Source organism: Triticum dicoccoides, chromosome 7B, assembly GCF_002162155.2.
Source record: "Triticum dicoccoides isolate Atlit2015 ecotype Zavitan chromosome 7B, WEW_v2.0, whole genome shotgun sequence".
Classification (NCBI taxonomy): domain Eukaryota; kingdom Viridiplantae; phylum Streptophyta; class Magnoliopsida; order Poales; family Poaceae; genus Triticum; species Triticum dicoccoides.
Genome location: NC_041393.1, coordinates 597,438,332 through 597,466,303, shown reverse-complemented (window position 1 = coordinate 597,466,303; position 27,972 = coordinate 597,438,332). Strand labels below are relative to the sequence as shown.

Genomic DNA, 27,972 nt, shown 5'->3' with positions numbered 1-27,972 from the left:
CTTGTGTCACGGGCACCTCGTGAGGTACCCCGCCTTGATCTCTCCGCCTTCTCGCGAGCCAGCCTGACGAGGCTGCGCCTGAGGAAGCTTCCTGTCGTCCGCCCCGCGAGGCTTGGCCCCTCGCGAGGGTCTTGAGCTTGTGTTGACAAAGATGGGCCGTACCGGACCACTCCTTGAGCCACGCTGCAGGCCGCAGGCAGGTAAGTCTGGGTAGCCCCGTTCCCAAAACGCCGACAGTAGCCCCCGGGCCCAAGGCGCGCCCGGACTTGGCTTAGCGGAGAAGCGAAGGGACAAGTGCGAAGCGCTGCAGACCCCAACAGCCTGCGGCCTTGGGCGCCGCGTGGCGGTTGATTGGACGTGGGCGTCCCCGCTTCCCCACGACTCCTCGGCAACTGTGTGTCTAGTTAAGTCCCTGCATGCAAAACGGGTCATGATTACCTGTGATCATGGAGGCCGACGGTTGGCCTCCTCCGGCTATATATACGGAACGGCGCGAGCCCTTCCGGTCGATCCCTTCCTGCTACTCTCTTTCTTCTTCTTTCTCGCCTTTGCTCCACCTTACGCCAATGGCGCCAATCCGCCGGTTTTCTGCAGAAGAGAAGGGAAAGGCCCCCCGAGAGGGTCCTGACCCGCTTCCGCCGAAGAAACGGCTAGCCCTCTGCCGTGGAGACGGGGGTGCTTGGCAAGAGGTGTCGAGGCCCTGGTTCGAGCGGCCGCCGCCTGGGTTTCCGCTGCCCTTGTACGCCCAGATCAAGGCCCTGGAGAAGAAGGTGCCGAGCGACATCGCCGGAGTCGTCATCGTCGCCGGCGGATTACGGTGGTGCGCGTCGTTCCTCCTGGAGTCCATGCCGAGGGCTCCTCTCGCGAGCTTATGCTTCACGCCGCCATGCCTCCTTGATCTTGGGTTCGCCTTCCTCCCTCCTTTGCCTTCGAGATCTCGCCGAGGGGGCCTCTTGAGCTCTGGCTGCAGCACGTCGACTGCAGTACCCCTGCGACCGGAGCGGAGGTCGAGGTCGTTGCTCCGGGCAAGGTTTACATGACCCGGTGCTGGGGTGAGATTGCCCGGGTCGGCCGATCGGAGGGGGCCCTCGTGATTCATCTTGAATACGATGGCGCCTTCGTAATGTTCTTCAAGGTCTTCGACGAGGAAGGACGCCGGTTGGAGTGCTGCCCCGAGAAAGGCGGCCGGGGCATCGTCGTGGTGAGGACCAGGCCCGCCAACCGCTTCCCCAGCGGCTCCTCAGGCAGCAACGGAGGTGCCGGAGGGTCCAGCGACTCCGCCGAGCTTTACGCAACTCCGGAGACGAGCGACGACAGCTACGAGCCCCCGAGCTCATGTCACGCTCGGAGTGGGGAAGCTGCACCAGGCCGTCGACGCCATTGATCTGGATGGGGTTGGCGCCGGTGCTTGCCGGCCCACTGTTGACGATGGCGTCTCCTACGGAGGCGCGCGTAGTTAACGCTCCTTAGGATTAGCACCTTTTGTTCCCTGCAAGGAATCGAAGTATCACCCCACGGGGGTATTGTAAGGCGCTGGCCATGTCTTTTGTGAATATATTGTTGGAAATATGCCCTAGAGGCAATAATAAAATAATTATTATTGTATTTCCTTGTTCACGATAATTGTCTATTATTCATGCTATAATTGTATTGACCGGAAACCGCAATACATGTATGAATACATAGACCACAACATGTCCCTAGTGAGCCTCTAGTTGACTAGCTCGTTGATCAATAGATGGTTATGGTTTCCTCACCATGGACATTGGATGTCATTGATAACGGGATCACATCATTAGGAGAATGATGTGATGGACAAGACCAATCCTAAGCATAGCACAAGATCGTGTAGTTCATTCGCTAAGAGCTTTCCTAATGTCAAGTATCATTTCCTTAGACCATGAGATTGTGCAACTCCCGGATACCAAAGGAATGCTTTGGGTGTACCAAACGTCACAACGTAACTGGGTGGCTATAAAGGTGCACTACAGGTATCTCCGAAAGTGTCTGTTGGGTTGGCACGAATCGAGACTGGGATTTTGTCACTCCGTATGACAACTAACTGCACTGTCTAAATGCTCCCTGACCAAGTTTGTGTACTCGTCAGGGTTGAGTTGAGGGGGCAGCCCATCCACTTTCTTTTGGAAAGAAATTTCAACTGTGTGAGGATGGACTCAGAGGTATCTCTGGATCCACTCGGTAATGCATCATCATAATGAGCTCAATGTGACTAAGTAGTTAGTCACGGGATCATGCATTACGGAACGAGTAAATGACTTGCCGGTAACGAGATTGAACGAGGTATTGGGATACCGACGATCGAATCTCGGGCAAGTAACATACCGATAGACAAAGGGAATTGTATACTGGATTGACTGAATCCTCGACATCGTGGTTCATCCGATGAGATCATCGTGGAACATGTGGGAGCCAACATGGGTATCTAGATCCCGCTGTTGGTTATTGACCGGAGAACGTCTCGATCATGTCTGCATGGTTCCTGAACCCGTAGGGTCTACACACTTAAGGTTCGGTGACGCTAGAGTTGTTATGGGAAATAGTATGTGGTTACCGAAGGTTGTTCGGAGTTCCGGATGAGATCCCGGACATGACGAGGAGCTCCGGAATGGTCCGAAGGTGAAGATCAGTATATTGGGCGAAGGGTATTGGAGTCCGGAATTGTTTCGGGGGTACCATGTGATGACCAGCGTGTCCGAAAGGGGTTTCGGAGGCCCCGGCAAGCGTTGGGGGCCTTATGGGCCAAGGGGAGAGGGCACATCAGCCCACTAAGGGGCTGAGCGCCCCTCCCACCCCATCTCACGTAACCAGGAGAGGTGGGGGCACCACCCCTAGGGCAGTTGCCCCTCCCGGCTTGGGGGCAAGTTTCCTAGGGGGTGGGGGCGCCCAAACCCATCTAGGGTTTCCCCTATGGCCGCCGCCCCTCCCCTAGGGAACCCTAGGGCGCCTCCCCTCCTCCCTTCCCCCTATATATAGTGAGGGAGAGAGAGGGCAGCCGCACCCTTCCCCTGGCGCAGCCCTCTCCCTCCTCCAACACCTCCTCCTCCTCCGTAGTGCTTGGCGAAGCCCTGCCGGGGAACCAGGAGCTCCATCTCCACCATGCTGTCGTGCTGTCGGAGTTCTTCCTCAACTTCTCCTCTCCCCTTGCTGGATCAGGAAGGAGGGACGTCCCCGGGCTGTACGTGTGTTGAACGCGAAGGCGCCGTCCGTTCGGCGCTTAGATCGGAATCGACCGCGATCTGAATCGCTACGAGTACGACTCCTTCATCCGCGTTCTTGCAACGCTTCCGCTTAGCGATCTTCAAGGGTATGAAGATGCACTCCCTCTCTCTCTCGTTGCTAGTCTCTCCATAGATTGATCTTGGTGATGCGTAGAAAATTTTGAATTTCTGCTACGTTCCCCAACAGTGGCATCATGAGCTAGGTCTATTGGTAGATTCTATGCATGAGTAGAACACAAGTTGTTGTTGGCATTGATTTTATTCAATATGCTTACCGTTACTAGTCCTATCTTGTTTCGACGGTGTTGTGGGATGAAGCGGCCCGGACCGACCTTACACGTACACTTATGTGAGACAGGTTCCACCGACTAACATGCACTTGTTGCATAAGGTGGCTAGCGGGTGCCAGTCTCTCCCACTTTACTCGGATCAGATTCGATGAAAAGGGTCCTTATGAAGGGTAAGTAGCAATTGGCATATCACGTTGTGTTTTTGGCATAGGTAAGAAACGTTCTTGCTAGAAACCTATAGCAGCCACGTAAAAACTTGCAACAACAATTAGAGGACGTCTAACTTGTTTTTGCAGCATATGCCGTGTGATGTGATATGGCCAAGAAGGATGTGATGAATGAAATATATGTGATGTATGAGATTGATCATATTCTTGTAATAGGAATCACGACTTGCATGTCGATGAGTATGACAACCGGCAGGAGCCATAGGAGTTGTCTTTATTTATTGTATGACCTGCGTGTCATTGAATAACGCCATATAATTACTTTACTTCATTGCTAAACCGTTAGCCATAGTAGTAGAAGTAATAGTTGGCGAGACAACTTCATGGAGACACGATGATGGAGATCATGATGATGGAGATCATGGTGTCATGCCGGTGACGATAATGATCATGGCGCCCCGAAGATGGAGATCAAAAGGAGCAAAATGATATTGGCCATATCATGTCACTATTTGATTGCATGTGATGTTTATCATGTTTTTACATCTTATTTGCTTAGAACGACGGTAGTAAATAAGATGATCCCTCATAATAATTTCAAGAAAGTGTTCCCCCTAACTGTGCGCCGTTGCGAAAGTTCGTTGTTTCGAAGCACCACGTGATGATCGGGTGTGATAGATTCTAACGTTCACATACAACGGGTGTAAGCCAGATTTACACATGCAAAACACTAGGTTGACTTGACGAGCCTAGCATGTACAGACATGGCATCGGAACACAAGAGAACGAAAGGTCGAACATGAGTCATATAGAAGAAGATGTTCACCGATGATGACTAGTCCGTCTCACGTGATGATCAGACACGGCCTAGTTGACTCGGATCATGTATCACTTAGATGACTAGAGGGATGTCTATTTAAGTGGGAGTTCATTAGATGAACTTAGTTATCATGAACATAGTCAAAAGGACTTTGCAAATTATGTCATAGCTTGCGCTTTCGTTCTACTGTTTTAGATATGTTCCTAGAGAAAATTTAGTTGAAAGTTGATAGTAGCAATTATGCGGACTGGGTCCGTAAACTGAGGATTGTCCTCATTGCTGCGCAGAAGGCTTATGCCCTTAATGCACCGCTCGGTGTGTTGAACCTCGAACGTCGTCTGTAGATGTTGCAAACATCTGACATACACGTTTTGATGACTACGTGATAGTTTAGTAATGTTAAACGGTTTAGAATTGAGGCACCGAAGACGATTTTGAAACATCGCGGAACATATGAGATGTTCTGAGGGCTGAAACTGGGATTTCAGGCTCGTGCCCATGTCAAAAGGGATGAGACCTCAACGAGTTTCTTAGCCTACAAACTAAGGGAGAAAAGCTCAATCGTTGAGCTTGTACTCAGATTGTCTGGGTACAACAATCACTTGAATCGAGTGGGAGTTAATCTTCCAGATGAGATAGTGATGTTTCTCCAAAGTCATTGCCACCAAGCTACTAGAGCTTCGTGATGAACTATAACATATCAGGGATAGATATGATGATCCTTGAGCTATTCGTGATGTTTGACACCGCGAAAGTAGAAATCAAGAAGGAGCATCAATTGTTGATGGTTAGTGAAACCACTAGTTTCAAGAAGGGCAAGGGCAAGAAGGGATACTTCATGAAACGGAAAATCAGTTGCTGCTCTAGTGAAGAAACCCAAGGTTGAACCCAAACCCGAGACTAAGTGCTTCTGTAATAAGGGGAACGGTCACTGGAGCAGAATTACCCAAGATACTTGGTAGATAAGAAGGCATGCAAGGTCGACAGAAGTATATTGGATATACATTATATTAATGTGTACTCTACTAGTACTCCTAGTAGCACCATGGTAATAGATACTGGTTCGGTTGCTAAGTGTTAGTAACTCGAAATAAAAGGCTACAGAATAAATGGATACTAGCTAAAGGCGAGGTGACGGTATGTGTTGGAAGTATTTCCAAGGTTGATGGGATCAAACATCGCACACTCCCTCTACCATCGGGATCTGTGTTAAACCTAAATAATTGTTATTTGGTGTTTGCGTTGAGCATAGACATGATTGGATTATGTCGATCACAATACGGTTATTCATTTAAGGAGAATAATGGTTACTCTGTTTATTTGAATAATTCATTCAATGATCTTGTACCTAAAATGAATGGTTTACTGAATCTCGATCGTAGTGATAAACATGTTCATGCCAAAAGATATAAGATAGTAATGATAGTACCACCTACTTGTGGCACTGCCATGTAAGTCATATTGGTATAAAACGCATGAAGAAGCTCCATGTTGATGGATCTTTGTACTCACTCGTTTTTTGAAAAGTTTGAGACATGTGAACCATGTCTATTGGTATGTACACATGAAGAAACTCCATGCAGATGGATCATTTGGACTCACTTGATTTTGAATCACTTGAGACATGCAAATCATACCACATGGGCAAGATGACTGAAAAGCCTCGTTTTCAGTAAGATGGAACAAGAGAGCAACTTGTTGGAAGTAATACATTTTGATGTGTGCAATCCAATGAGTGCTGAGGCACGCAGTGGATATCTTTATGTTCTTACTTCACAGATGATTTGAGTAGATGCTAAGTATATTTACTTGATGAAACACAAGTCCGAATTATTGAAAGGTTCAAGTAATTTCAGAGTGAAGTTGAAGATCTTCGTGACAAGAGGATAAAATGTCTATGATATGATCATAGAGATGAATATCTGAATTGCGAGTTTGGTACACAATTAAGACATTATGGAAATTGTTTCACAACTAATACCGCCTGGAACACCATAGTGTGATGGTGTGTCCGAACATCATAACTGCACCCTATTGGATATGGTGCATACCATGATGTCTCTTATCGAATTACCACTATCGTTTATGAGTTAGGCATTAGAGACAACCACATTCACTTTAAATAGGGTACCACGTAATTCTGTTGAGATGACACCGTATGAACTATGGTTTAGAGAAACCTAAGCTGTTGTTTCTTGAAAGTTTGGGGCTGCGACGCTTATGTGAAAAAGTTTCATCCTGATAAGCTCGAACCCAAAGCGGATAAATACATCTTCATAGGACACCCAAAACAGTTGGGTATACCTCCTATTTCAGATCCGGAAGCAAAAGTGATTATTTCTAGAAACGGGTCCTTTCTCAAGGAAAAGTTTCTCTCAAAAGAATTGAGTGGGAGGATGGTGGAGACTTGATATGGTTATTGAACCGTCACTACAACTAGTGTGTAGCAGGGCACAGGAAGTTGTTCCTGTGGCGCCTACACCAATTGAAGTAGAAGCTTATGATAGTGATCATGAAACTTCGGATCAAGTCACTACCAAACCTCGTAGGCCGACAAGGATGTGTACGACTTTAGAGTGGTACGTAATCCTGTCTTGGGGGTCATGTTGCTAGACAACAATGAACCTACGAGCTATGGAGAAGCGATGGTGGGCCCGGATTCCGACGAATGGCTCGAGGCCATAAAATCCAAGAGAGGATCCATGTATAAAACAAAGTGTAGACTTTGTAAGAACTACTTGATGGTCGTAAGACTGTTGGGTACAGATGGATTTTAAAAGGGAAGATGGACAATGATGGTAAGTATCACCATTAAGAAAGCTCGACTTGTCGTTAAGATGTTTTCCGACAAGTTGAAGGAATTGACTGCGATGAGACTTTCTCATTTGTAGCGATGCTAAGAGTCTGTTGGAATTATATTAGCAATTATTGCATTATTTATGAAATATTGCAGATAGGATGTCAAAACATTGTTTCCTCGACGATATTCTTGAGGAAAGGTTTTATGTGATACAACCAAAAGGTTTTGTCAATCCTGAAAGATGCTAACAAGTATGCAAAGCTCCAGAAATCCTTCTAAGGACTGGAGTAAGCATCTCGGAGTTTGAATATACGCTTTGATGAGATGATCAAAGATTTTGGGTTTATACAAAGTTTATGAGAAACTTGTATGTCCAAAGAAGTGAGTGGGAGCACTATAGAATTTCTATTGAGTATATGTTGTTAACATATTGTTGATCAGAAATGTTGTAAAATTTCTGGAAAGCATATAGGGTTATTTGAAAAGTGTTTTTTAATGGAAAACCTGGATTAAGCTACTTGAACATTGAGCATCAAGATCTATAAGGATAGATCAAAATCGCTTAATAGTACTTTCAAACGAACACATACCATGACAAGATTTTGAAGGAGTTCAAAATAGATTGGCAAAGAAGGAATTCTTGGCTGTGTTATAAGGTGTGAGTATTGAGTAAGTCCCAAGACCTGACCATGGCAGAATAGAGAGAAAGGACGAAGGTCGTCCCCTATGCCTTAGACGTAGGCTCTACAGTATGCTATGCTATGTACCGCACCTGAAGTGTGGCTTGCCATGAGTCAGTCAAGGGGTACAAGTGTGATCCAGGAATGGATCACAGGACAACGGTCAAGGTTATCCTTAGTAACTAGTGGACTAAGGAATTTTCTCAATTATGGAGGTGGTAAAAGAGTTCGTCGTAAAGGTTATGCCGATGCAAACTTTGACACTAATCCGGATTATTCTGAGTAGTAAACCGTATTCGTATAGTAGAACAGTTATTTGGAATAACTCCGAATAGAGCGTGGTAGCTGCATCTAGGAGATGACATAGAGATTTACAAAGCACACACAGATCTAAAAGGTTCAGATCTGTTGACTAATAACCTCTCTCACAAGCGAGATATGATCAAACCCCATGGGTGTTGATTCATTACAATCACATAGTGATGTGAACTAGATTATTGACTCTAGTGCAAGTGGGAGACTGTTGGAAATATGCCCTAGAGGCAATAATAAAATGGTTATTATTGTATTTCCTTGTTCATGATAATTGTCTATTATTCATGCTATAATTGTATTGACCAGAAACCGCAATACATGTATGAATACATAGACCACAACATATCCCTAGTGAGCCTCTAGTTGACTAGCTCGTTGATCAATAGATGGTTATGGTTTCCTCATCATGGACATTGGATGTCATTGATAACGGGATCACATCATTAGGAGAATGATGTGATGGACAAGACCCAATCCTAAGCATAGCACAAGATCGTGTAGTTCATTTGCTAAGAGCTTTCCTAATGTCAAGTGTCATTTCCTTAGACCATGAGATTGTGCAACTCCCGGATACCGTAGAAATGCTTTGGGTGTACCAAACGTCACAACGTAACTGGGTGGCTATAAAGGTGCTCTACAAGTATCTCCGAAAGTGTCTGTTGGGTTGGCACGAATCGAGACTGGGATTTGTCACTCCGTATGACGGAGAGGTATCTCTGGGCCCACTCGGTAATGCATCATCATAATGAGCTCAATGTGACTAAGTAGTTAGTCACGGGATCATGCATTACGGAACGAGTAAAGTGACTTGCAGGTAACGAGATTGAACGAGGTATTGGGATACCGATGATTGAATCTCGGGCAAGTAACATACCGATAGACAAAGGGAATTGTATACGGGATTGACTGAATCCTCAACATCGTGGTTCATCCGATGAGATCATCGTGGAACATGTGGGAGCCAAAATGGGTATCCAGATCCCGCTGTTGGTTATTGATCGGATAACGTCTCGGTCATGTTTGCATGGTTCCCAAACCCGTAGGGTCTACACACTTAAGGTTCGGTGACGCTAGAGTTGTTATGGGAAATAGTATGTGGTTATCGAAGGTTGTTCGGAGTCCCGGATGAGATCCCGGACATGACGAGGAGCTCCGTAATGGTCCGGAGGTGAATATCGATATATTGGACGAAGGGTATTGGAGTTCGGAATTGTTCCGGGGGTACCAGGTGATGACCAGCGTGTTCGAAAGGGGTTTCGGAGGCCCCGGCAAGCGTTGGGGGGCCTTATAGGCCAAGGGGAGAGGGCACATCAGCCCACTAAGGGGCTGAGCGCCCCTCCCACCCCATCTCACGTAACCAGGAGAGGTGGGGGCGCCACCCGTAGGGCAGCCGCCCCTCCCGGCTTGGGGGGCAAGTTTCCTAGGGGGTGGGGGCGCCCAAACCCATCTAGGGTTTCCCCTGTGGCCGCCGCCCCTCCCCTAGGGAACCCCAGGGCGCCTCCCCCTCCTCCCTTCCCCCTATATATAGTGAGGGAGAGAGAGGGCAGCCGCACCCTTCCCCTGGCGCAGCCCTCTCCCTCCTCCAACACCTCCTCCTCCTCCGTAGTGCTTGGCGAAGCCCTGCCGGAGAACCATGAGCTCCATCTCCACCATGCCGTCGTGTTGTCGGAGTTCTCCCTCAACTTCTCCTCTCCCCTTGCCGGATCAAGAAGGAGGAGACGTCCCCGGGCTGTACGTGTGTTGAATGTGGAGCGCTGTCTGTTCGGCGCTTAGATCGGAATCGATCGTGATATGAATCGCTACGAGTACGACTCCTTCATCCGCGTTCTTGCAACGCTTCCGCTTAGCGATCTTCAAGGTTATGAAGATGCACTCCCTCTCTCTCTCGTTGCTAATCTCTCCATATTTATCTTGGTGATGCGTAGAAAATTTTGAATTTCTGCTACATTCCCCAACATATATATCCTCATTATGAACTGATGCGAGATGCTGGTCCTGTCGCGGCTTGGCTCCCCCTTTCTTTCCTCACGAGGGCTTGGTGCTCTATGCTGACAGGTCCCGGTCCCAAGGCAGGCTTCAGCCGTCGTTGATATGCCAGGTCGCGATGCCGTGGTCAAGGCCAGGAGGTGAGCGGCCCGAGGTCCAGTAAGAGCCCCTGAGTCGTGATGCTCAAGGGGTCCCCTTTAGTGCTCAAGCAACCTCCGCTGGGCAAGAAAGGTAGGCAACGTTGCCGTGATAGAGCTGCAGTAGGCGAGGATTTAGCACTGAGTCGAATCAGTTTTGGGTGTGACTTATCTTGTCGGTTTGGAGTAGTTTTCGGTGAAGTGCCGGGCCTGCGTGGCGGCAGCTGAGGTGTTGCTGGGTCAAGGCTTCGCGAGCTCCTTCCCTCTCCCCCACAATTTCCTTCATGCTCTATGTCCTCAGGTCCCGGCCCTCGAGCGAGCTCAGCCGCCGCTGGTATGACAGGTCGCGATGCCGTGGGTCAAGGCCAAGGGGTGAGGGCTGGAGAGCCAGTAAGAGCCCATGAGTCGTGATGCTCAGGCGCCCCCTTTTAACGTGCAAGCGGATTGTGCCGGAGAGAAGGAGAGGAGGCTCACGTCGTGCCCAGCGTTACTCCTGGAGCGGGTCCTACGTACCAATCACGAGAGAAAACAAGGCCTATGGTTGCGGTTGCCAGCCAACCATGGGTCGCTTCGAGGGAGTGATTGAGGCAGTGAGGGCCTGGTGAGGTGGCGCCTTGCGGGGCTGCCGCGGCCAGAGCTCGACCACTCAGATTTATCGGTGTTGCAGGGACGGACCCGTGCGCAAGTGTCATGCCAGAGCAAGCGGCTCCAAAGGTAGGTGTCAATCGAGGAGGTGATTAGGTCGAGCACGTTAAGCATGAAGGAGCAAATCCATTTAGATAGATGCAGGAAAAGGAAAATGCAGCTGGGTCAGGCCCGAGTGGCTTGGGGATAATGTAGCCGAGGGGCGCCCCCAACAAAGTAACCTAAAGGCATGAACAAAAGAGATACATGCCGCAGGGACGGACCCACGCGGCCTGGGAATGACGCAGCCCTGGGGGCACTCCCAGCTGAAAATGAAACTCAAAAGATGTCACCTGATGAAGTTGGAGATGAGGGAATGCTGAAGTAGCGGACGACGCGCGCTGCGGAAGCCGGCCCTCACGAGCCCCCAGGCCCAGGAGCCTCGGGAGGCTCCGGGGGCGCAGGCGGCTCTTCAAGGGCCATCTCCATCTCTGCCAGGACTGCGGAATGCCTGACCTCTTGAGCCTTCAGGATGCTCCTCAGCAGGCGCTGGTGAGCGGCAACTGCGTTCGGCAGGCCGAAAGGCATGCAAGCATAGCTGTGAGGTGGACCCTCACAACACCCCATGCGCGAAGGCCAGAGGCGCTCTTGAGATGCGGCTCGGTTGAGCCCTGGTACATCGATGCAAACGCGCAACCCACCATCCTCGCCTGGATGGGGAGCTATGGCGGGTAAGCGGCGGCTGCCACTCATGACTCTTGACTCCTGCAGCTCCTGAATGCTTCTCGCGATGAACTCCCGAGGGCTTGGCCCTCCTTGCCTCGCTCCTTCCCGAGGGCAACGTGCTTTGAAGCACGCCTCCATGTGGTGCCTGAGCGCCTCCCTCATGACCTTGGCAAAGTCGGTGGCCCTCCAAGAGGAGCCCCCGAGCCTTGCCCGAGGAGGGCACCGGGCGCGCCTTCCTATGCGACAGAAGGAGGCACCCCTTGATCGGGCGCGGATCCTGACACAACGCCATTGGAGGGGCCTGCCTCCTGAGGGTTCGGACCGGGTGATGCCTTCTTCTTCTTAGGGACTACCTCGGGAAGTCTTCCGCTCCTGTGATCTGGGTCTTCGATTGCTGCTGCTTGAAAAGCACGCTCAAGAGAACACACTGCATCCCTCTCCTCACAAGGCGCCGTGATGACTCCACCGCTTCCTGGCATCTTGAGCACATTGTAGCCGTGATGAGTCACTGCCATAAACTTGGCCAGAGCTGGGTACCCGAGGATGGAATTGTATGGCAGGCGAATGTGGGCGATGACAAAGTCGATGAGCTCGGTGCAGTAGTTGTTGCGCTGCCCAAAGGTGACAGGAAGGCGAACTTGCCCTATCGGAACGGTGGAACCATCAGTGACTCCTGAGAAAGGCTTGGTTGGCTGAAGCTGATCGTATGGCACTTGGAGATTGTTGAATGTCTTGACGGACAGGACGTTGAGTCCTGCTCCGCCATCGATGAGGGTCCTGGTGACTTGCACATTGCTGATGACTGGGGAGCAAAGCATCGGGAGGACTCCGACCGTGGCTGCGCACTTGAGCTGATCCGCTGAGCTGAATGTGATAGCGCATGCTGACCACCTGAGAGGGCGCGTGGCCTCAAGCTTGGGGAGGACTGCATTCACCTCGCGAGTAAACTGTTTGAAGATGCACTGAGAGGCTGGGGCCTGAGCGCCGCCTAGGATGCAAGCGATCGCGCGCGGCTCCTGAAAGCCCCCAGCCCCTTCGTCCTGATGATGGTCTTCATTCCTCTTCGGCGGTGGTGGCAGAGGAGGGAGGCCTGCGTTGCCCCTAGGGCGATCCTCACGAGGTTGATCCCTCCAGCCTTCCTCGCGAGGCTGGTCCTGCCAGCGGTCCTCGCGAGGTCGGTCACGCCACCCTTGGCGAGGGCCATGGTCTTCCCATCGTCCTCCACCTCTTCCTCCTCCTCGGCCATAGCCCCGGTACGCCCATCTCGCATAGCCCTGAGCTCTTGGCATTCGTTGGTGTTCTGGGTGTGGAGGTCGTGGTACATGCAGTACCGGCTGCCCTTGGATGACTCAGGCTGATCCCTGCCTCGCTTGGTGTCTGGCTCTGCTGCAAGCACAGCAGCCCCCTTGCACTTCACGTTCTTGACCTTGGGCTTCTTCTCTTCTGGATCGGCAGCCGGGAGCTCGAGGAGGGAGAGACACCCTTCCTCAGCTCTGGCGCACTTGGTCGCCAGGTTGAACAGCTCCAGGGATGTGCACAGGTCTTCATGGATTGCTAGCTCCTCTTTCATCTTGATGTCACGCACGCCGTCGGAGAAGGCTGAGATGATGGCTTCCTCAGTCACCCTGGGGATCTTGAGGCGAGCGTTGTTGAAATGCTGGATGTACTTCTGCAGGGTCTCTCCTGGCTGTTGCTTGATGCGGCGCGGGTTGCTCATGGCCGGGGGCCGGTCGCGAGTGCCTTGGAAGTTGGCGATGAAGCGAGTGTGCATCTCGTCCCAGGAGGAAATCGTGTCAGGAGCCAGGTTTAGGAGCCAGGTGCGGGCACCGTCCTTGAGCGCCATGGGAAACTAGTTTGCCATGACCTTCTCGTCCCCGTTGGTGGCTTCGATGCCCAGCTCATAGAGCTGGAGGAACTCCGCAGGATCAGCCGTGTCGTCGTAGCGTGGAGGCAGATCGGGCTTGAACTTGCCCGGCCAAGCTACGCTGCGCAGCTCGGCGGTGAAGGCACGACAGCCCGCAGTGGCCACAGGAGGCCTTGGGCGACGAAGGGCTTGATCTTGGAGGTCTACGCGCGCTGCCGCCAGGAGCGGTGCGGGGTCTTGGCGCGCTGGAGCAGGAGCGCGGTCATGACGTGCCGGTGCAAGGAGCACGCGGGCAGCTTCTTGGGGACGAGGGATCTCTTGGCAACTCTTTTCTTGTCGCGCTGGCACGGGACGCGGTGGGTTTCGTCCCGGAGCCGCGCGCCTTGGGGCTAGGGCACCTTCTTGGGGAGGAGGTGGCGAAGGCACCTCCTGATCCACGCCTCCAGCGCAGGATGGAGGGCGAGGCAGCGAGAGAGAGGGCATAGGAGAGCCCCCTGCAGCGCTGACGAGCTCGGTGATGCGGGCGAGCCAGTCCTCGTAAAGTTCGTTGACATGACGGTAGTGTAGAATCTCTCGTGCCAGGAGCAGCGCGGTGTGCGTGTCCGCGGGGGCGTGACAGGCGTGGGATGACGAACCGGCTGGAGTCAGCGACGGGGTGGCGGTGCGGCCTTCTCGCCGCACCGAAGGATGCAGGGATGAGGCCTGCTGCTCGTTCCCCGCCGGGCCGGTCGCGGCGTTGGCGGCAGGCGACGGGGAACGACGGGGGCATCCGCCGACGGGCGCCGTCTGGGCGACGCGGGTGGCGAGAGCAGCCCGGCGCTCGGCGCGGGCCCGACGAGCGTCAGACATGGATGCGACGGACGACGAAACGCAGACGGCGGAAGGCGTAATTCCGACGCACCCCTACCTGGCGCGCCAAATGTCAGATTTCGGGTTCCGGCAGACCCTTCAGGTTCGAACTCTGGGGTGCGCGCGGAGATCACTCCCCCTACCGGCTCACGTCTCGTCGCCTCACAAAGGATCTAGGCTACACGAAGAACAACACAAGGGACACAAGGTTTATACTGGTTCAGGCCACCATTGTGGTGTAATACCCTACTCCAGTGTGTGGTGTGTGGATTGCCTCAGGGGCTGATGATGAACAATACAAGGGAAGAACAGCCTCGCGAGGGATGTTCTTGCGGTGGTGTTGTGCCTTTGGAGGGGCGATTCCAGATGCCTCTATGCTATGGTGGCTAGCCCTATTTATAGAGTAAGGCCATGGGCCTCTTCTCAAATATTGAGCGGGAAGGGCGCCAACAATTGGCCATTTTGAAGGAGAACATCTAGTACACTTATCCTGACTAAAGTCGGTCCTCGCCTGCCAAAGGCTCTGACGATGACGCCTTCCTGGGCTCCACGATGACCTCCATCCTGCCGTTCTGCTAGTCTTGGTCTTGTTGCACCGAAATGGTAACCTTTGCCTGATGCCTTGGCCTGTGCTTGTCCCCTTTGCATCGAAGGGGAAACAAGGACTCTGCCCAGGCCGGCGCCCGCCTGGCTTCGGTCATCATGGCTTGCGTCACGGGCACCTCGTGAGGTACCCTGTCTTGATCTCTCCGCCTCCTCGCGAGCCAGCCTGACGAGGCTGCGCCTGAGGAAGCTTCCTGTCGTCCGCCCCACGAGGCTTGGCCCCTCGCGAGGGTCTTGAGCTTGTGTCGACGAAGATGGGCCATACTGGGCCACTCCTTGAGCCACGTTGCAGGCCGCAGGCAGGCAAATCTGGATAACCCCGTTCCCAGAACGCCGACAGAGAGGCACAGTCGTGCCTCTCGTGAAAGCCCAACCGTACCTCTCCCGAAAGCAAAACCGTTACTCTCTCGGAATGAAAAAAAAACAGAAAACACGTTTTTTTCCTTTTCCGAGAAAACACGTTTTGGTGTCGGCCTTTGGCCATGTTTTTGTTTGTTATTTATGTTTTCCTGAATGTTGGTGTGGGCCTTTGTGGTCTTGGCGACCACGTTGTCGACATACGCCTTTGAGGTCATTCCAATCTTAGGTTGTAGGCATGTCTAGATCATCCAATGATGTGTGCCCCCTACACTTTTTGACCCGAAGGGCATGATGGTGACAATAAAGGATGATGAACGAAGTAAGCCTCTTGATCAGACACCATCATATTTATCTAGTGGTAATCAGAGTACGCGTCCAGAAAAACATATGAGGTCATGCCCGACCGTTACGTCAACTGTCCGGTTGATGCGTGGCAAAGGAAACAAATTCTTCGGGCACACCTTGTTGATTTCATTGAAATCCACGCAAAGACGCCTAGATTGATCTTTCTTCGGCACCATGACTACGTTTGACAACCAGTGCGGCTGCTTGAGTTCTCGGATAAACCCAGCTTCGACTGGCTTAGCCAGCTCTTCACCCATAGCTTTACGCTTGGGTTCCGAGAACCTGCTCAAGGCCTGTTTCACCAGCTTGGAGCCGGGAATGATATTCAGGTTGTGCTCCGCAAACTCCCTTGGTATCCCTAGCATATCTGAAGCAATGTGAGGTGAAGATCTCTCAGTTCTCATGAAGGAAGTCACGAAGCACACATTCCTATTTGGGTCCACCCGAATCCTACCGAGGTCATCTTGGATAGATCTTTCGGGTGGACCTGAAGTTTGGTGATGTCATCGTGAAGCTTGAAGGGCATCGACTTTGAGCGCTTCGAAAGGATGTCGTCGTCTTTATAAACCTTGGTCCTCATCTCTGATAGCTCCTCGGCGGAGAAGGCCACGGTTTGCTCATCGGTTCTAAATGACTGCTTGGGATTTTCGTAGATAGTGATGACGCTCTTTTGGCCCGTGTGTATGCGTAATGCGGCACAACGCGAAACCATGTGAACATGGTCCGTTCTAACAATGCATCATAACCACTCCGAAAAGAGACTATGTCAAAGCCCAAGGCTTCAAGATGAAAAATAGTTGTCGAGAGTCCCACACAACACGTCGGGCATGACCCTCCCCGTGTGTCAAGCCTCCATGCCCGGGATGATACCCTCAAATTTGGTCAAACTGGGCTAATTGCACAACGCGTCGAACTACATATTCTTTGGTGTTTCCACATAGATGAGACTGCGACTGTTGTTGCCGTCCATCAGGACCCTAGTCAGGTGAAACCCGTCGATTATATGTCGAGGACGAGTGCCACGTCTCACTTGTTGAGCTTGCCGTCACGGTGGTTTTGCCAATTCCATTCGTAGATTTGCCTTTCTGGCATTTCATGAAAAATAAAAAAGTTCAGGATTTTAGGCCCCCATACAAGTTCTTTCAGAATTGAGTAAATTTTACTCATGAACTGAATTTTTGTAGGCGGACTGAGAAGAGTAGCAACCATTTTGCCGTCCACTTACTAGAGTTTTTTTTTTTTGCGAGACACTTACAAGAGATATGATCCGGCTGATTTGAGAAGGTCAGATTCGGCAAGCTGTTCCAGTCCCCAAGATTGGGATATTTGATTTTGCCGTTTTGACAATGAAATTGTGACCTCCCTCGTCAAATGATAAAACTGAGATTGAATCAAGACTGGCTCACCTTTTAACAAAAGCCTACATCAACTTCATCAAATACTAACCGAAAGGCAGCGAAGAAGCAAAGACGAGCGTCGTTGTTCAATGTTCATGGTGATTGTGGCCGAAATGGTATTGGCGATCAACGAAATGTGTGACGCGGGGATACAAAATCTGATGTCCTTTTTCTCAAAAAAAGATAAATATAAGGAGAGATAAACCGTGAACCATCTGTGCCACGTAGGTAGACTGGGGAAGAATCCACTCCACAAATCAGAAAGCAACGAGGCAAAACCACATCACAGCAAAAAAGCTTTCAAGGCCGGCACCGGCTGTTGTACTTGTACATAGTTGTGCTCTCCGCCAACATGGACATGTACGTCGCTCAGCGGGTGTCTCTTCCCCAGGACGCGACATGCGCTCCGTTTTCCCTTGGTTCCCGCCCCTCCCGAAACATCGAGCACCGGCCGGCCGGAGCCAGCCATCCGGTCCCCCATATGTACAGGAGCTCCACACATGACACACCCGAGGCCCTTGGCCAGCCACATGATCTACTGCAGGCTATTAGAGCAACTCTAACGGACCTCACATTTCGCCGAACTGTAAACCGTGTTTGCAGTTCGCACGGGGCGCTTATGCAGGCTCAAAATCACGGCGACGGAACAGAAACTGTATCCAAATCCGTATAATTTTAAAAAACTTCTTTCGCACGAGAAATTTAAGCAAAAGCTCGCCTGAGCTCACTCGCATAGATAGTTCTTCGCATAGTTAGTTCTTCTACACATAAGTTCGTACACAACATGCATATATTACATATAAGTTTCTGCGGAGCTAGACCGGGCCTACGCTACCGCACCACCGCAAAAAATTGAGCTCATCGGAGCTCGTGCTGTAGCTGTCCAGCGGCGGCGCTCAATCGGAGTCGGAGGAGTCGAGGTCGATGTAGAGCTTCGCCTGCTCCGCCTTCATCATTCGCAGGTCAGCCTCCTTGGACGCGTGAGTCTGCGATGCGGCGACGCCCGTCTGGAGGAAGAGCCGCTCGTACTCGAGCTCGCGCCGGATGCGCTCTTCCATCTCCTCCTGCTCCCTCGCCGACCGCTCGAGTACGACGCGCTCGAGGAGCTCCTCCTGCCCCGGGGAAGGTAGTCCTCGGGCCCGATGACGCCTCGGCGCGGCGGCGCATCGGGCACGGCGCGAGGCAAGAGCTCCTCCTCTGGCTCGCTCTTCACCGGAATGAGCCGCGAGCTCGATGCGCCCGCAGATGAGCTCCCTGTGGACCAGTTGCCGGAGGAGGCGTGGCGGCGGCGAGCGAGCTCGCGGTCGAAGTCCTCAAGCTTACGGCGGGCGAACACCGGCGGCGGCTGGCTACCGCGGTTCAGCCACCGACCCGCCCCCCGCTTGCGAGCGGCATCAGATCTGGCGCGGCGGCGGCGCTCCGCCTCATCCCCAGAGCCGTCCATGGATATCGCAGGCTTGCCGGCGGCGAGAAATCGAACGGCGAGGTGGGGAATCGAGGGGAAACGCGACGGCAGGGGATAGGGTTTCGATCCGCATCTGCCCCGCAAACCCGCAATTATACTGCTTAGGGGTAACGTTTGCGGGCCGCGCCAAAAAAATTTACGGGGCGGACGAGTGTACGGGCTCTACTTTGGCCAGAAAATTGGGCCGAACCCGTATACTTGCCGAAATTATGCGGGTTCGCGCGTTATGCGGGGCCTGTTAGAGTTGCTATTAGGTTGACTCTAGGTGATGTGACAACTTTATATAGTCAACAAATTGTTGGCTGTGCTATTAATAATGCTTAACGCGGATCGTGAGCCGCCCACGCCAATTATTCGCCGGCCAAGTCATTGCCATGGACGTGCGTGCTTAGGGCATCTCCAGCCGTTGGCCCTCTCAGGACGCATACAAATCGCTCCTTGGGGGCGAGCCGGCGATACACTCGGCGCTGGGGGCGGTTTTGCACCTAGTCGTCGCCCTCAGCTCGCCCCCAGGCATCGAAATTGGCCCACTTTGCAGCCCAATTTCGGCGAATAAACGGCCCATATGGACGAGAATAGGCCCATATTCGGCGTGGTTTCGCCGTGTCTCGGCGTTCAATTATTAACACAATTATTCCTTATCACATATTTCATCACAGAAAAATCAAATACTTCAACAAAATACTACAACAACAAATAGTTCAATACAAATTATATAGTTCAACAAATAAAAACTCGTATTTCATCACGCGGCGTCCCCCTTGAGCCTCCATAGGTACTCAATCAGATCTTTCTGCAGTTGATGATGCACCTGTGGGTCTCGGATCTCCTGACGCATACTGAGATAGGCAGTCCAAGTTGCCGGTAGCTGGTGATCAACTTCGGCTAGAGGACCCTACCTGTAATATGGTTCAGTGTCAAACACTGGGTCTTTTTGCTCGCTCTCGATGATCATGTTGTGCAAGATGACACAGCAAGTCATGATCTCCCACATTTGATCTTTCGACCAGGTCTGAGCGGGGTACCGAACAACAGCGAATCGAGATTGGAGCACAACAAATGCCCGCTCGACATCCTTCTTGCAAGCCTCCTGAAGCTTCGCAAACCAGGCGTTCTTGCCTCCTGCCACAGGGTTTGAGATCGTCTTCACAAATGTCGACCATCTCGGATAGATGCCGTCAGCTAGATAGTACCCCTTGTTGTATTGGTGCCCATTGATCTCGAAGTTCACCGCAGGAGAATGGCACTCAACGAGCTTGGCAAAAACAGGAGAGCACTGCAGCACGTTGATGTCATTGTGAGTTCCTGGCATACCAAAGGAGTGCCAAATCCAGAGGTCCTGTGTGGCTACCGCCTCAAGCACCACACTGCAACCGCCTTTGGCGCCTTTGTACATCCCCTGCCAACCAAATGGGCAGTTCTTCCATTGCCAATGCATGCAGTCGATGCTTCCAAGCATCCCAGGAAATCCTCTTGCTGCATTCTGGGCTAGGATCCGAGCAGTCTCTTCCGCATTGAGTGTTCTCAAGTATTGTGGCCCAAACATTGCCACCACTGCCTGACAGAACTTGTAGAAACACTCTATGCTGGTGGACTTGGCCATGCGCCCATAGTCGTCGAGTGAATCACTGGGAGCTCCATATGCAAGCATCCTCATCGCTGTCGTGCACTTCTGGATGGAGGTGAATCCAAGAGCGCCAGTGCAATCCATCTTGCACTTGAAGTAGTTGTCGAACTCCCAGATGGAATTCACAATCCTGAGGAAGAGCTTTCGGCTCATCCGATAACGACGCCGAAATGTTCTCTCGCCATGAAGTGGAGCATCGGCGAAGTAGTCGGAGTAGAGCATGCAGTAGCCTTGCAGACGATGCCGGTTCTTTGCTTTCACCCGCCCCGGCGCCGAGCCACGTCGACGCGGCTTTTCATTGCTCGCCATCAGCTGGGCGAGGGCGGCGAGCACCATCAGACGCTCTTCTTTCTGGACGTCGGCCGCGGCTTCCTCCTCCAGCAGTGCGGCGAGCTCTTCCTCCTCATCCGAGTCCATTGCCGAGACAGTCAAAACGCCGAACACCTTGCGCTCGATGGGCGTGTACCCGACGTTAAACCGCGCCTCCGCGGCCGGAAACGGCGGCCGGAAACGCCAGCTGCTGCGGGAGGGGCTGCCGCGGCGAAGCGCTGCTATTTTCCGACGGGGAATGGCTATCTAGCGGAGTAGGCCGGCGGCCGTCGCCGGGATATAGCTAGTGGTGGCCGAGGGCACGGGGGGGTGCGAGGTGAGTCGGGGAAAGAAAACCTTGACTTTTTCCCTGTCGGTGTGGGCCAGGCGTGCTTTTCCCTAGCGCCGGAGCCCCCAACGGCTCCCCAGTGCGTCGGGTTCGGCCTGTGACCGCCGGGCGGAAAAAAGGTTCGAACCGACGATTTTCGACGTCCTGGGGGCGCGACTAGGCCGTTTTTTCAGCTCCGGCGCGAAAAAAACGCCTAGAAAGACCTTCCTGGGACGCGGCTGGAGATGCCCTTATCAAGGTCCATCGACAACGCCAGTGCCGAGATTCGTCACAAGCTTTCGCCCGCATGCAGGATGGCACGGCGAGAGCAGACCTATCATCCTCCACCGCCCGGCCACCGCCGTATCGGCAAAAAGTTGGAAGGCAAGAAGAAAAAGGTGGCACTCCCATATCCTCCACTCCGCTCGGTCGTGCGTGCGTGCGTCGCAGTTCTGTAGCTCGATGCTTGTATATACGGCACCACATGATCAGCGGTGCACTACTACATTACTAGTATCACGTAGTGCAAGGCTCATTCAGGTATAGTGTTCTCCCGAGGATCAGTTATATATATGGTCTCTCGTACATGGCATAATAACACAGAAGAGACCCGACCGATCTCCTAGTAGTATTATTTGCAGAGTTATGATTCCATTTTGATAGTCAGATACAATGATAACTAATTGCAAAGAACGTATTCCATGGTGGCGCAATGCTTCTAATCTTTGTTCGATCTTCTTGTGCTGAAGTAAGAATTTGTTCGGGAGGTAATTACACCACTGATGTTTGAACTTGCCACGAATGTGCATTTTAGTGCATGAACTTGAAAAATACATTGAACTGGTTCCATAACTTGGCATGAATGTGCAAATACGGTTCACATCTTATATGTATACGTCTACGGCCCTGACGAGGCACCCCAAGTGTCCTGATTTATGTGGAAAAATCCCTGGAATTGTTTTCTCCTTACATAAAGACCTCGGTGAGAAACAACAAAACTAAAATTACTAATTGGGCGAGGGATCGAACCTGTTACCTGTACCTCTCATGTGGGAGTGGCTAACCAGCAGACAAGGTGAAATTTTTTGTCATATATATATTCACACGCTTTTTATACAGCAGGTTGAACAACATAAACAAATTAATTTATTCGATCAAAAATAGTGCCGGGTCAATTATTTGAACCTGCACCCTAATACTATATAGTGGCCACAAATACAACTACCAAGAACATGTAATTTTACAAAGGATAAATTTCTCTTTATATAACATAATGCGCTCGTGTGGGTAAAATGGACCATTTTCAACATTTCAGTTTTTTCCAGTTTTTGTAAAACTATGTAAATTATAATTGTGTGTTATAAATGATATATATATATAATTAAATTAAAGTACATTAAAAATTCATATGATTTAATAAAATATCTCCAAAAATAATTTTAAATTAAATATTAAATGAAATTAATTTACCATTTTTAAAAGTGCTCACATTTTTAATGAAATATTAAAGTAATTTAAGAAAGTTTTGTATATTTAATAGATTCCTATATAATTCTAAACATTTCCATGTTATAAATAAAATATTTATGTAGTACATAAAAGTGTTCATACTTTAAGAAAAAAAGTGTTGTTTTAAAAAGTTTATATAATATATAAAAGTTTGTGTGTTTTAAGAAAAAGCGAACCTAGTGCGCCCTCAGATTGCAGATTCTCACATGAATAATATTTGAATAAAATAGACATTTTTATAATTCGTAAATATTTAAATTGTATGTATATGTTTTAAAATGACATGTCAAATTTAAATTCTTTTTGAAATCATGTTTGTTATATAGTCATAAATATTAATTATACTTTAGAAACATGAGATCTTTTTGGTAGAAGTGGTATCCAAGGCTGATATATAACATTTCGTCGGATGTTTGGATCACAGACCCGACACTAATTTTGCTGGATTGTTAAATTCCTTTAATTTATGTTGTTTCGCCTAGTGTACATAATGGTCATGAATCCAGTTTTGACTATACAACTGTGCTGCGGTCGACTGGCTAGCCGCGAGCTAACAGTAGTTCACTGGTTCGATTCCCTACCAGTCTAGCTTTCAGTTTTATTTCAGCTGTTTATCTGTGAGGTCTTCCAAAAAAATAGTTTTAAGGGGTCTTCCAAAAAATAGGCCGCACGCCCTGCCATTCAGTAGCTGACAGCAGGCCCCATGCCACGCCGGAATGCTTTGTCAGCATCGTGTGCGTATGCAGAAGAGATTTGAACTGAATTTGCATGCTCATGCCAAGTTATGGAACTAGTTTAATGTATTTTTCAAGTTTAGGCACCAAAGTGAACATCCATAACAAGTTCATGCACCAACGGTATATTTACCTCTTTGTTCTGTGATCGATCCTCCACCGCCATAGGCCCTTATCAGCTTAAAGTTGCAAGGCAAGATCGCTAAATATCCCCATCCTAAAACTTAAACTTAAGGAGTTGACGGCCACCCAGAGGGACTTCCTCTCGTTTTCTACCTTAACCCTAAACAGCTAGGGCAAAATTTTCCCTTGAGACTTCATCGGCCAGCCCGTGGATTCGCGTCCGTGCTGCCTATCGCTCCGGCGCCCAGTGGTGGGAAGGAGAATCTCGATAGCTCCGTTTCGGTTAGTAGTTTAGGTTAGGGAGACTGGCTCGTTAAGGTCCAGAGTTGGAGACAGACAGACAGGCAGACGACACACTTCAGTGTTCAACAGACTGTATTTCTAGCACTACGGTGCGCGGTTTCATTTCGTAGCACTACCGTGAAAACCGCAAACTGACGTACTATATCATGCATGCTGAGCACCAGAAAAACATGCATGGATGATCTCGTTTTCTTTCCATCCAGAGGAAACTACATACGTGGTGATCAACGGCTGGCTAGCTGTTGCTTTTCCTTCTTTTTCCTGCTGATGATGATGTCCTTTCTTTCTTTCTTTCAGTGGTCACGATGACTCTAGTCGAAAGGAAAGGAGAAGTCGGATCCGATCCTACGCGCCATCCTTTTCAGGAGCAGCAAAGCGACAGACATACAGAATCGCCATGGCACCCAAAAATCCCCATATAAACCCACAAATAAATAAAAAGGAAGAAAAACAATGTTTTCTCCCACCCGCGAGCATGCAGCCGACCCCGGCCGTCCCGGCGACGAAAACCACCGCTCCGTCAATCCACGCCTTCCTTTTCTCTATTTTCTACTAGAACTAGAAGACCACACCTCGGTGACCGGTGGTGCGCGTGCGGCATGTCGCCCGCCCAGCTCACTACAAAAGAGGGGGTGGCGAGCACCAACTCCTCGTCCATCATACGCACGCAACGTTCTCCTCCCCGACCCAGTCACTTACTACTGTCTCTGCATGGCTTCCTCTGCAGCCTCATTTGCTTTGTCCCTCCTGCTCGTTGCCGCCGCTCTACAGTGCTGCCACGGGCAAGGCGGCGCCGTGGCGGCGATCTACAGCCTCGGCGACTCCATCACGGACACGGGGAACCTGGTCAAGGAGGCGCCGCCGGGCGTCTTCGAGACCATCAAGCACCTCCCCTACGGCCTCACCTTCGGCCGCCCCACCGGCCGATGCTCCGACGGCCTCCTCATGATCGACTTCCTCGGTACTTACATGTTGCTCTGCTTCCGAGTGAACACTTGCTCTCATCTTTGATGCTCGCTCTGTAGGTTGTAGTCACAAGTGACATCGTGTTCCGCTATGCTCTGGTTCATTTGTAATGCAGCTCAGGACACGGGCCTCCCGCTCCTCAACCCTTACCTGGCCAAGAACAGAAGCTTCGACCACGGCGCCAACTTTGCCGTCGCCGGAGCCACCGCCATGGACCTCGCCGACCAGTTCAACGGGAGCTTCTCCATGCCTTTCACCTCCAACTCCCTCAAGCTGCAGCTCAGGTGGTTCAAGGACTTCATGAAGTCCACCTTCAACACCGACGAAGGCAATCCAAAAATATTTCTTCCCTCTTACACTCAGTGTTCTCAGTTTCTACCGATCAATGCACACTCTGTTTTGGAACAGAGTCAACTATACTGGATTTCATGTAAAAATTTGTGTGTGAAATTGTTTGAGCAGAGATTCGCAAGAGGCTACAGTCCTCTCTGGTGTTGGTCGGGGAAATAGGAGGAAACGACTACAACTTCGCCTTCTTCGGGAACAAGCCTGTCAGTGAGGTGGAGAAGCTAATCCCAGCCGTGGTTCAGACCATCATCAATGCCACCAAGGTATCTTCGAACATCTTCATACACGTATAATCAAAAAGAGCAAATTTTAAACCTGGTGATAACTCTGCCGAGTTGCCCCTATCATGACAGCAAGTGCTGGACATGGGCGCGAGCAGAGTCATCATCCCGGGCAACTTCCCCATCGGCTGCCTCCCGAGCTACCTCACCGCCATGGAATCGCCGGAGCCGTCGGCCTACGACTCCATGGGGTGCCTGAACGACCTCAACCTCCTCGCCGCCAAGCACAACGCGCAGCTCCAGCGAGCCGTCGCCGATCTCCGGGCGTCATACCCGGACGCGGCCATCGCCTACGCCGACTACTTCAACTCCTTCCTCAGCCTCCTCAAGGGCGCCCCGGCACTCGGTACGCGACATCAAGAGCATCACGAGTGAACCGGCACACAATGGCTACCGGTTTAATCCGTTTTCGCCTTCCTCAGGTTTCGACGAGGATAGCACGCACAAGGCGTGCTGTGGCGCCGGCGGCAAGTACAACTACGACGAGAGGCGGGCGTGCGGCGTGGAGGGGGCGACGGTGTGTGCGGACCCGTCGGCGTACGTGAGCTGGGACGGCATCCACATGACCCAGGCGGCGTACAAGGCCATGTCCAGGCTTATCTACCATGGGAGGTACCTTCGGCCTCAGATACTCAGCTTCCCGGAGAAGAATGGGCAGAGATGATAAACTGTTTGATTCTCCCCTAGACTAGACGATGGAAGCCTCACCGCAACAGTTTGAGCCTTCGACGAGTTCTTCCATGGCTATGCCGCCATATGCTACATATGCGCTCTGCACTATGTATCCAGATTAAACTACTCCGAGCTAAAGTAAAAAAGTAAAGATGCAGTTTAGCATGTTGAGCAGGGTACACAGTTTACAAACAAATTTACATCTCTCAAGTAAATTGAGAGGATTTTACGTGTTGATTTGGTACACAGTTACAAACCTACATTTCTCTAAAGAAGTACAAAGTTCATGTATTTAGCTAGTACTATCACGGTAATCCACTTCTGAGCCCAGACTCATCTGCACCCGCGTTGAAAGGGAAAAAATCAAAACAAATATTAAAAAAATTCAAAAAATCCATTTTTTGCGGGTTGATTATTTGATGCGTGAGATCCGCTCCAATTTTCAAATCATTTAGACATCTGACCAGCTCTCGGCAAAAAAGACAAATTTAGGGTATGTAAAAAGGTTTACTGTTCATGCTTTGATCCGAATTGTTTTTTTTTTGCTGAGAACTACTCAGATGTCTAAATGATCTGAAAATTAGAGGGGACCTCATGCAATAAATTTTCTACCACGTAAATATTTTTTGAATTTTATTTTATTTTGTGACCGGATACAGATGAGGCTGGGCACTGAAACACTGTACTCTACTATCACTACTATCACGCTTTCATCTGGGCCGGCCCGGAAGCCTCCAGTGGCCTTCGATCCCTGAGAGTACGGGGGCAAATCTTACAGGAAAAAAACCACGGGCAAATACACACGCCCAAGTTCAAAAACTGACAGCTAAGATTTAATAGTGTTGAACATAGGTACATGTACATAGGTCTGGATTTCATATGCAGTATCTGTAGTGTCTGTCTCTCTTTGTATGTACGTGTATCCTAGGAAACAAGGTACCGGTCGCACCCTTTGTATCTATATATATGCGCCTAGTGCACATTCAATGAGATATTGATGCACCAAATCATTCTCTACATGGTATCTATCGCAAGTCGATCCTTTCGCTTCCGCCTACCCTAGCCGCCGCCGCCGCCTCGGGCCGCCGCCGCCGCCGCGATCTGCCACCGCGGCCGCCGCCCTACGCCGCCGCCACTACCACCTCCCCACGCGCGCCTCCCCTCCCCGCGCGTCCTCCCCTCCCCGCCGCGCCACCCTCCCGCCGCGCCGCGTAACTCCCACCTCCACGCAGCCCTTCCTCCGCTGCGCCGCCCCCTTCCCCCAACCCTAGCCGCCACGTCGTCCAACGCCTCGTCCATCTCAAACCCCTTCGTCATGGATCCTGCTGAAATTCGCGACATCAACGTCCACGCACGCGTCCCCGTCGTCCTCGATGCCTTCAACTCCACGTACTTCACGTGGAAGACATACTTCTCGCTGCTCTTTCGCGAGAACAACCTCGTGGATCAAGTTGAGGGCACCGTTGACTCCCGTGCCATGGTGGACGACCCCGAGTGGACCACGATCGGCGCCACGATCATCTGGTGGTTCTTCACCACCATCTCCAAGGACCTGTTTCACACGGTAGTGAGCGCTAGCGATGACGCCCGCGCCATGTGGGTTAAGCTAAACGACCTCTTCACCGAAAACAAGCTTCAGCGCCGCGTTTTCTTACAGCAGGAATTTTTTGACTGTCACTAGGATGAACAGTCCATTGATGACTACTGCCGCCGCCTGAAGACGTTGGCGGATGAGCTCCGCGACATCGGCGCCAAGGTTGATGATGACCTCGTCCTCAGCACGCTCACCGCCGGCCTCAACGAGGACTTCGGCATTACCTTGATGCCAGAGCCCTCCTTCCCCAAGTTCGTGTCGTACTTGCAGTTGGAGGAGCGTCCGATGAAGGGGGTCAAGAAGCATGTCCAGCATCACGCCCTCGCAGTCGGCACCTCCCGTGGCGCCCCATCACCGGCCGCCCCACCCGTGCCACGCCATCAGCCGCCACCCCCCGCGCCTCCGGGGTATTTCCCCCTACCGCCTGCGCCTCCCGCCCCTCCCGCTACCCCCCAGCAACCGCATCCGGGTGGCGTGCGCCGCGGCAACCACCGCGGGGGCGGCCGCAAGC

The 27,972-nt window shown here is 51.2% G+C and overlaps 1 protein-coding gene across 1 annotated transcript; it reads left to right on the top strand.

Annotated features, from left to right (window-relative positions):
- Nucleotides 1-24,272: 24,272 nt before the first annotated feature.
- LOC119338073 (acetylajmalan esterase-like) lies at nucleotides 24,273-26,102 on the top strand. The gene is made up of 5 exons (XM_037610368.1): nucleotides 24,273-24,561; nucleotides 24,682-24,894; nucleotides 25,029-25,177; nucleotides 25,268-25,541; nucleotides 25,618-26,102. Exons 1-5 carry the CDS (start codon nucleotides 24,312-24,314, stop codon nucleotides 25,857-25,859), a joined length of 1,128 nt encoding a protein of 375 aa, XP_037466265.1. The 5' UTR covers nucleotides 24,273-24,311; the 3' UTR covers nucleotides 25,860-26,102.
- Nucleotides 26,103-27,972: the final 1,870 nt, after the last annotated feature.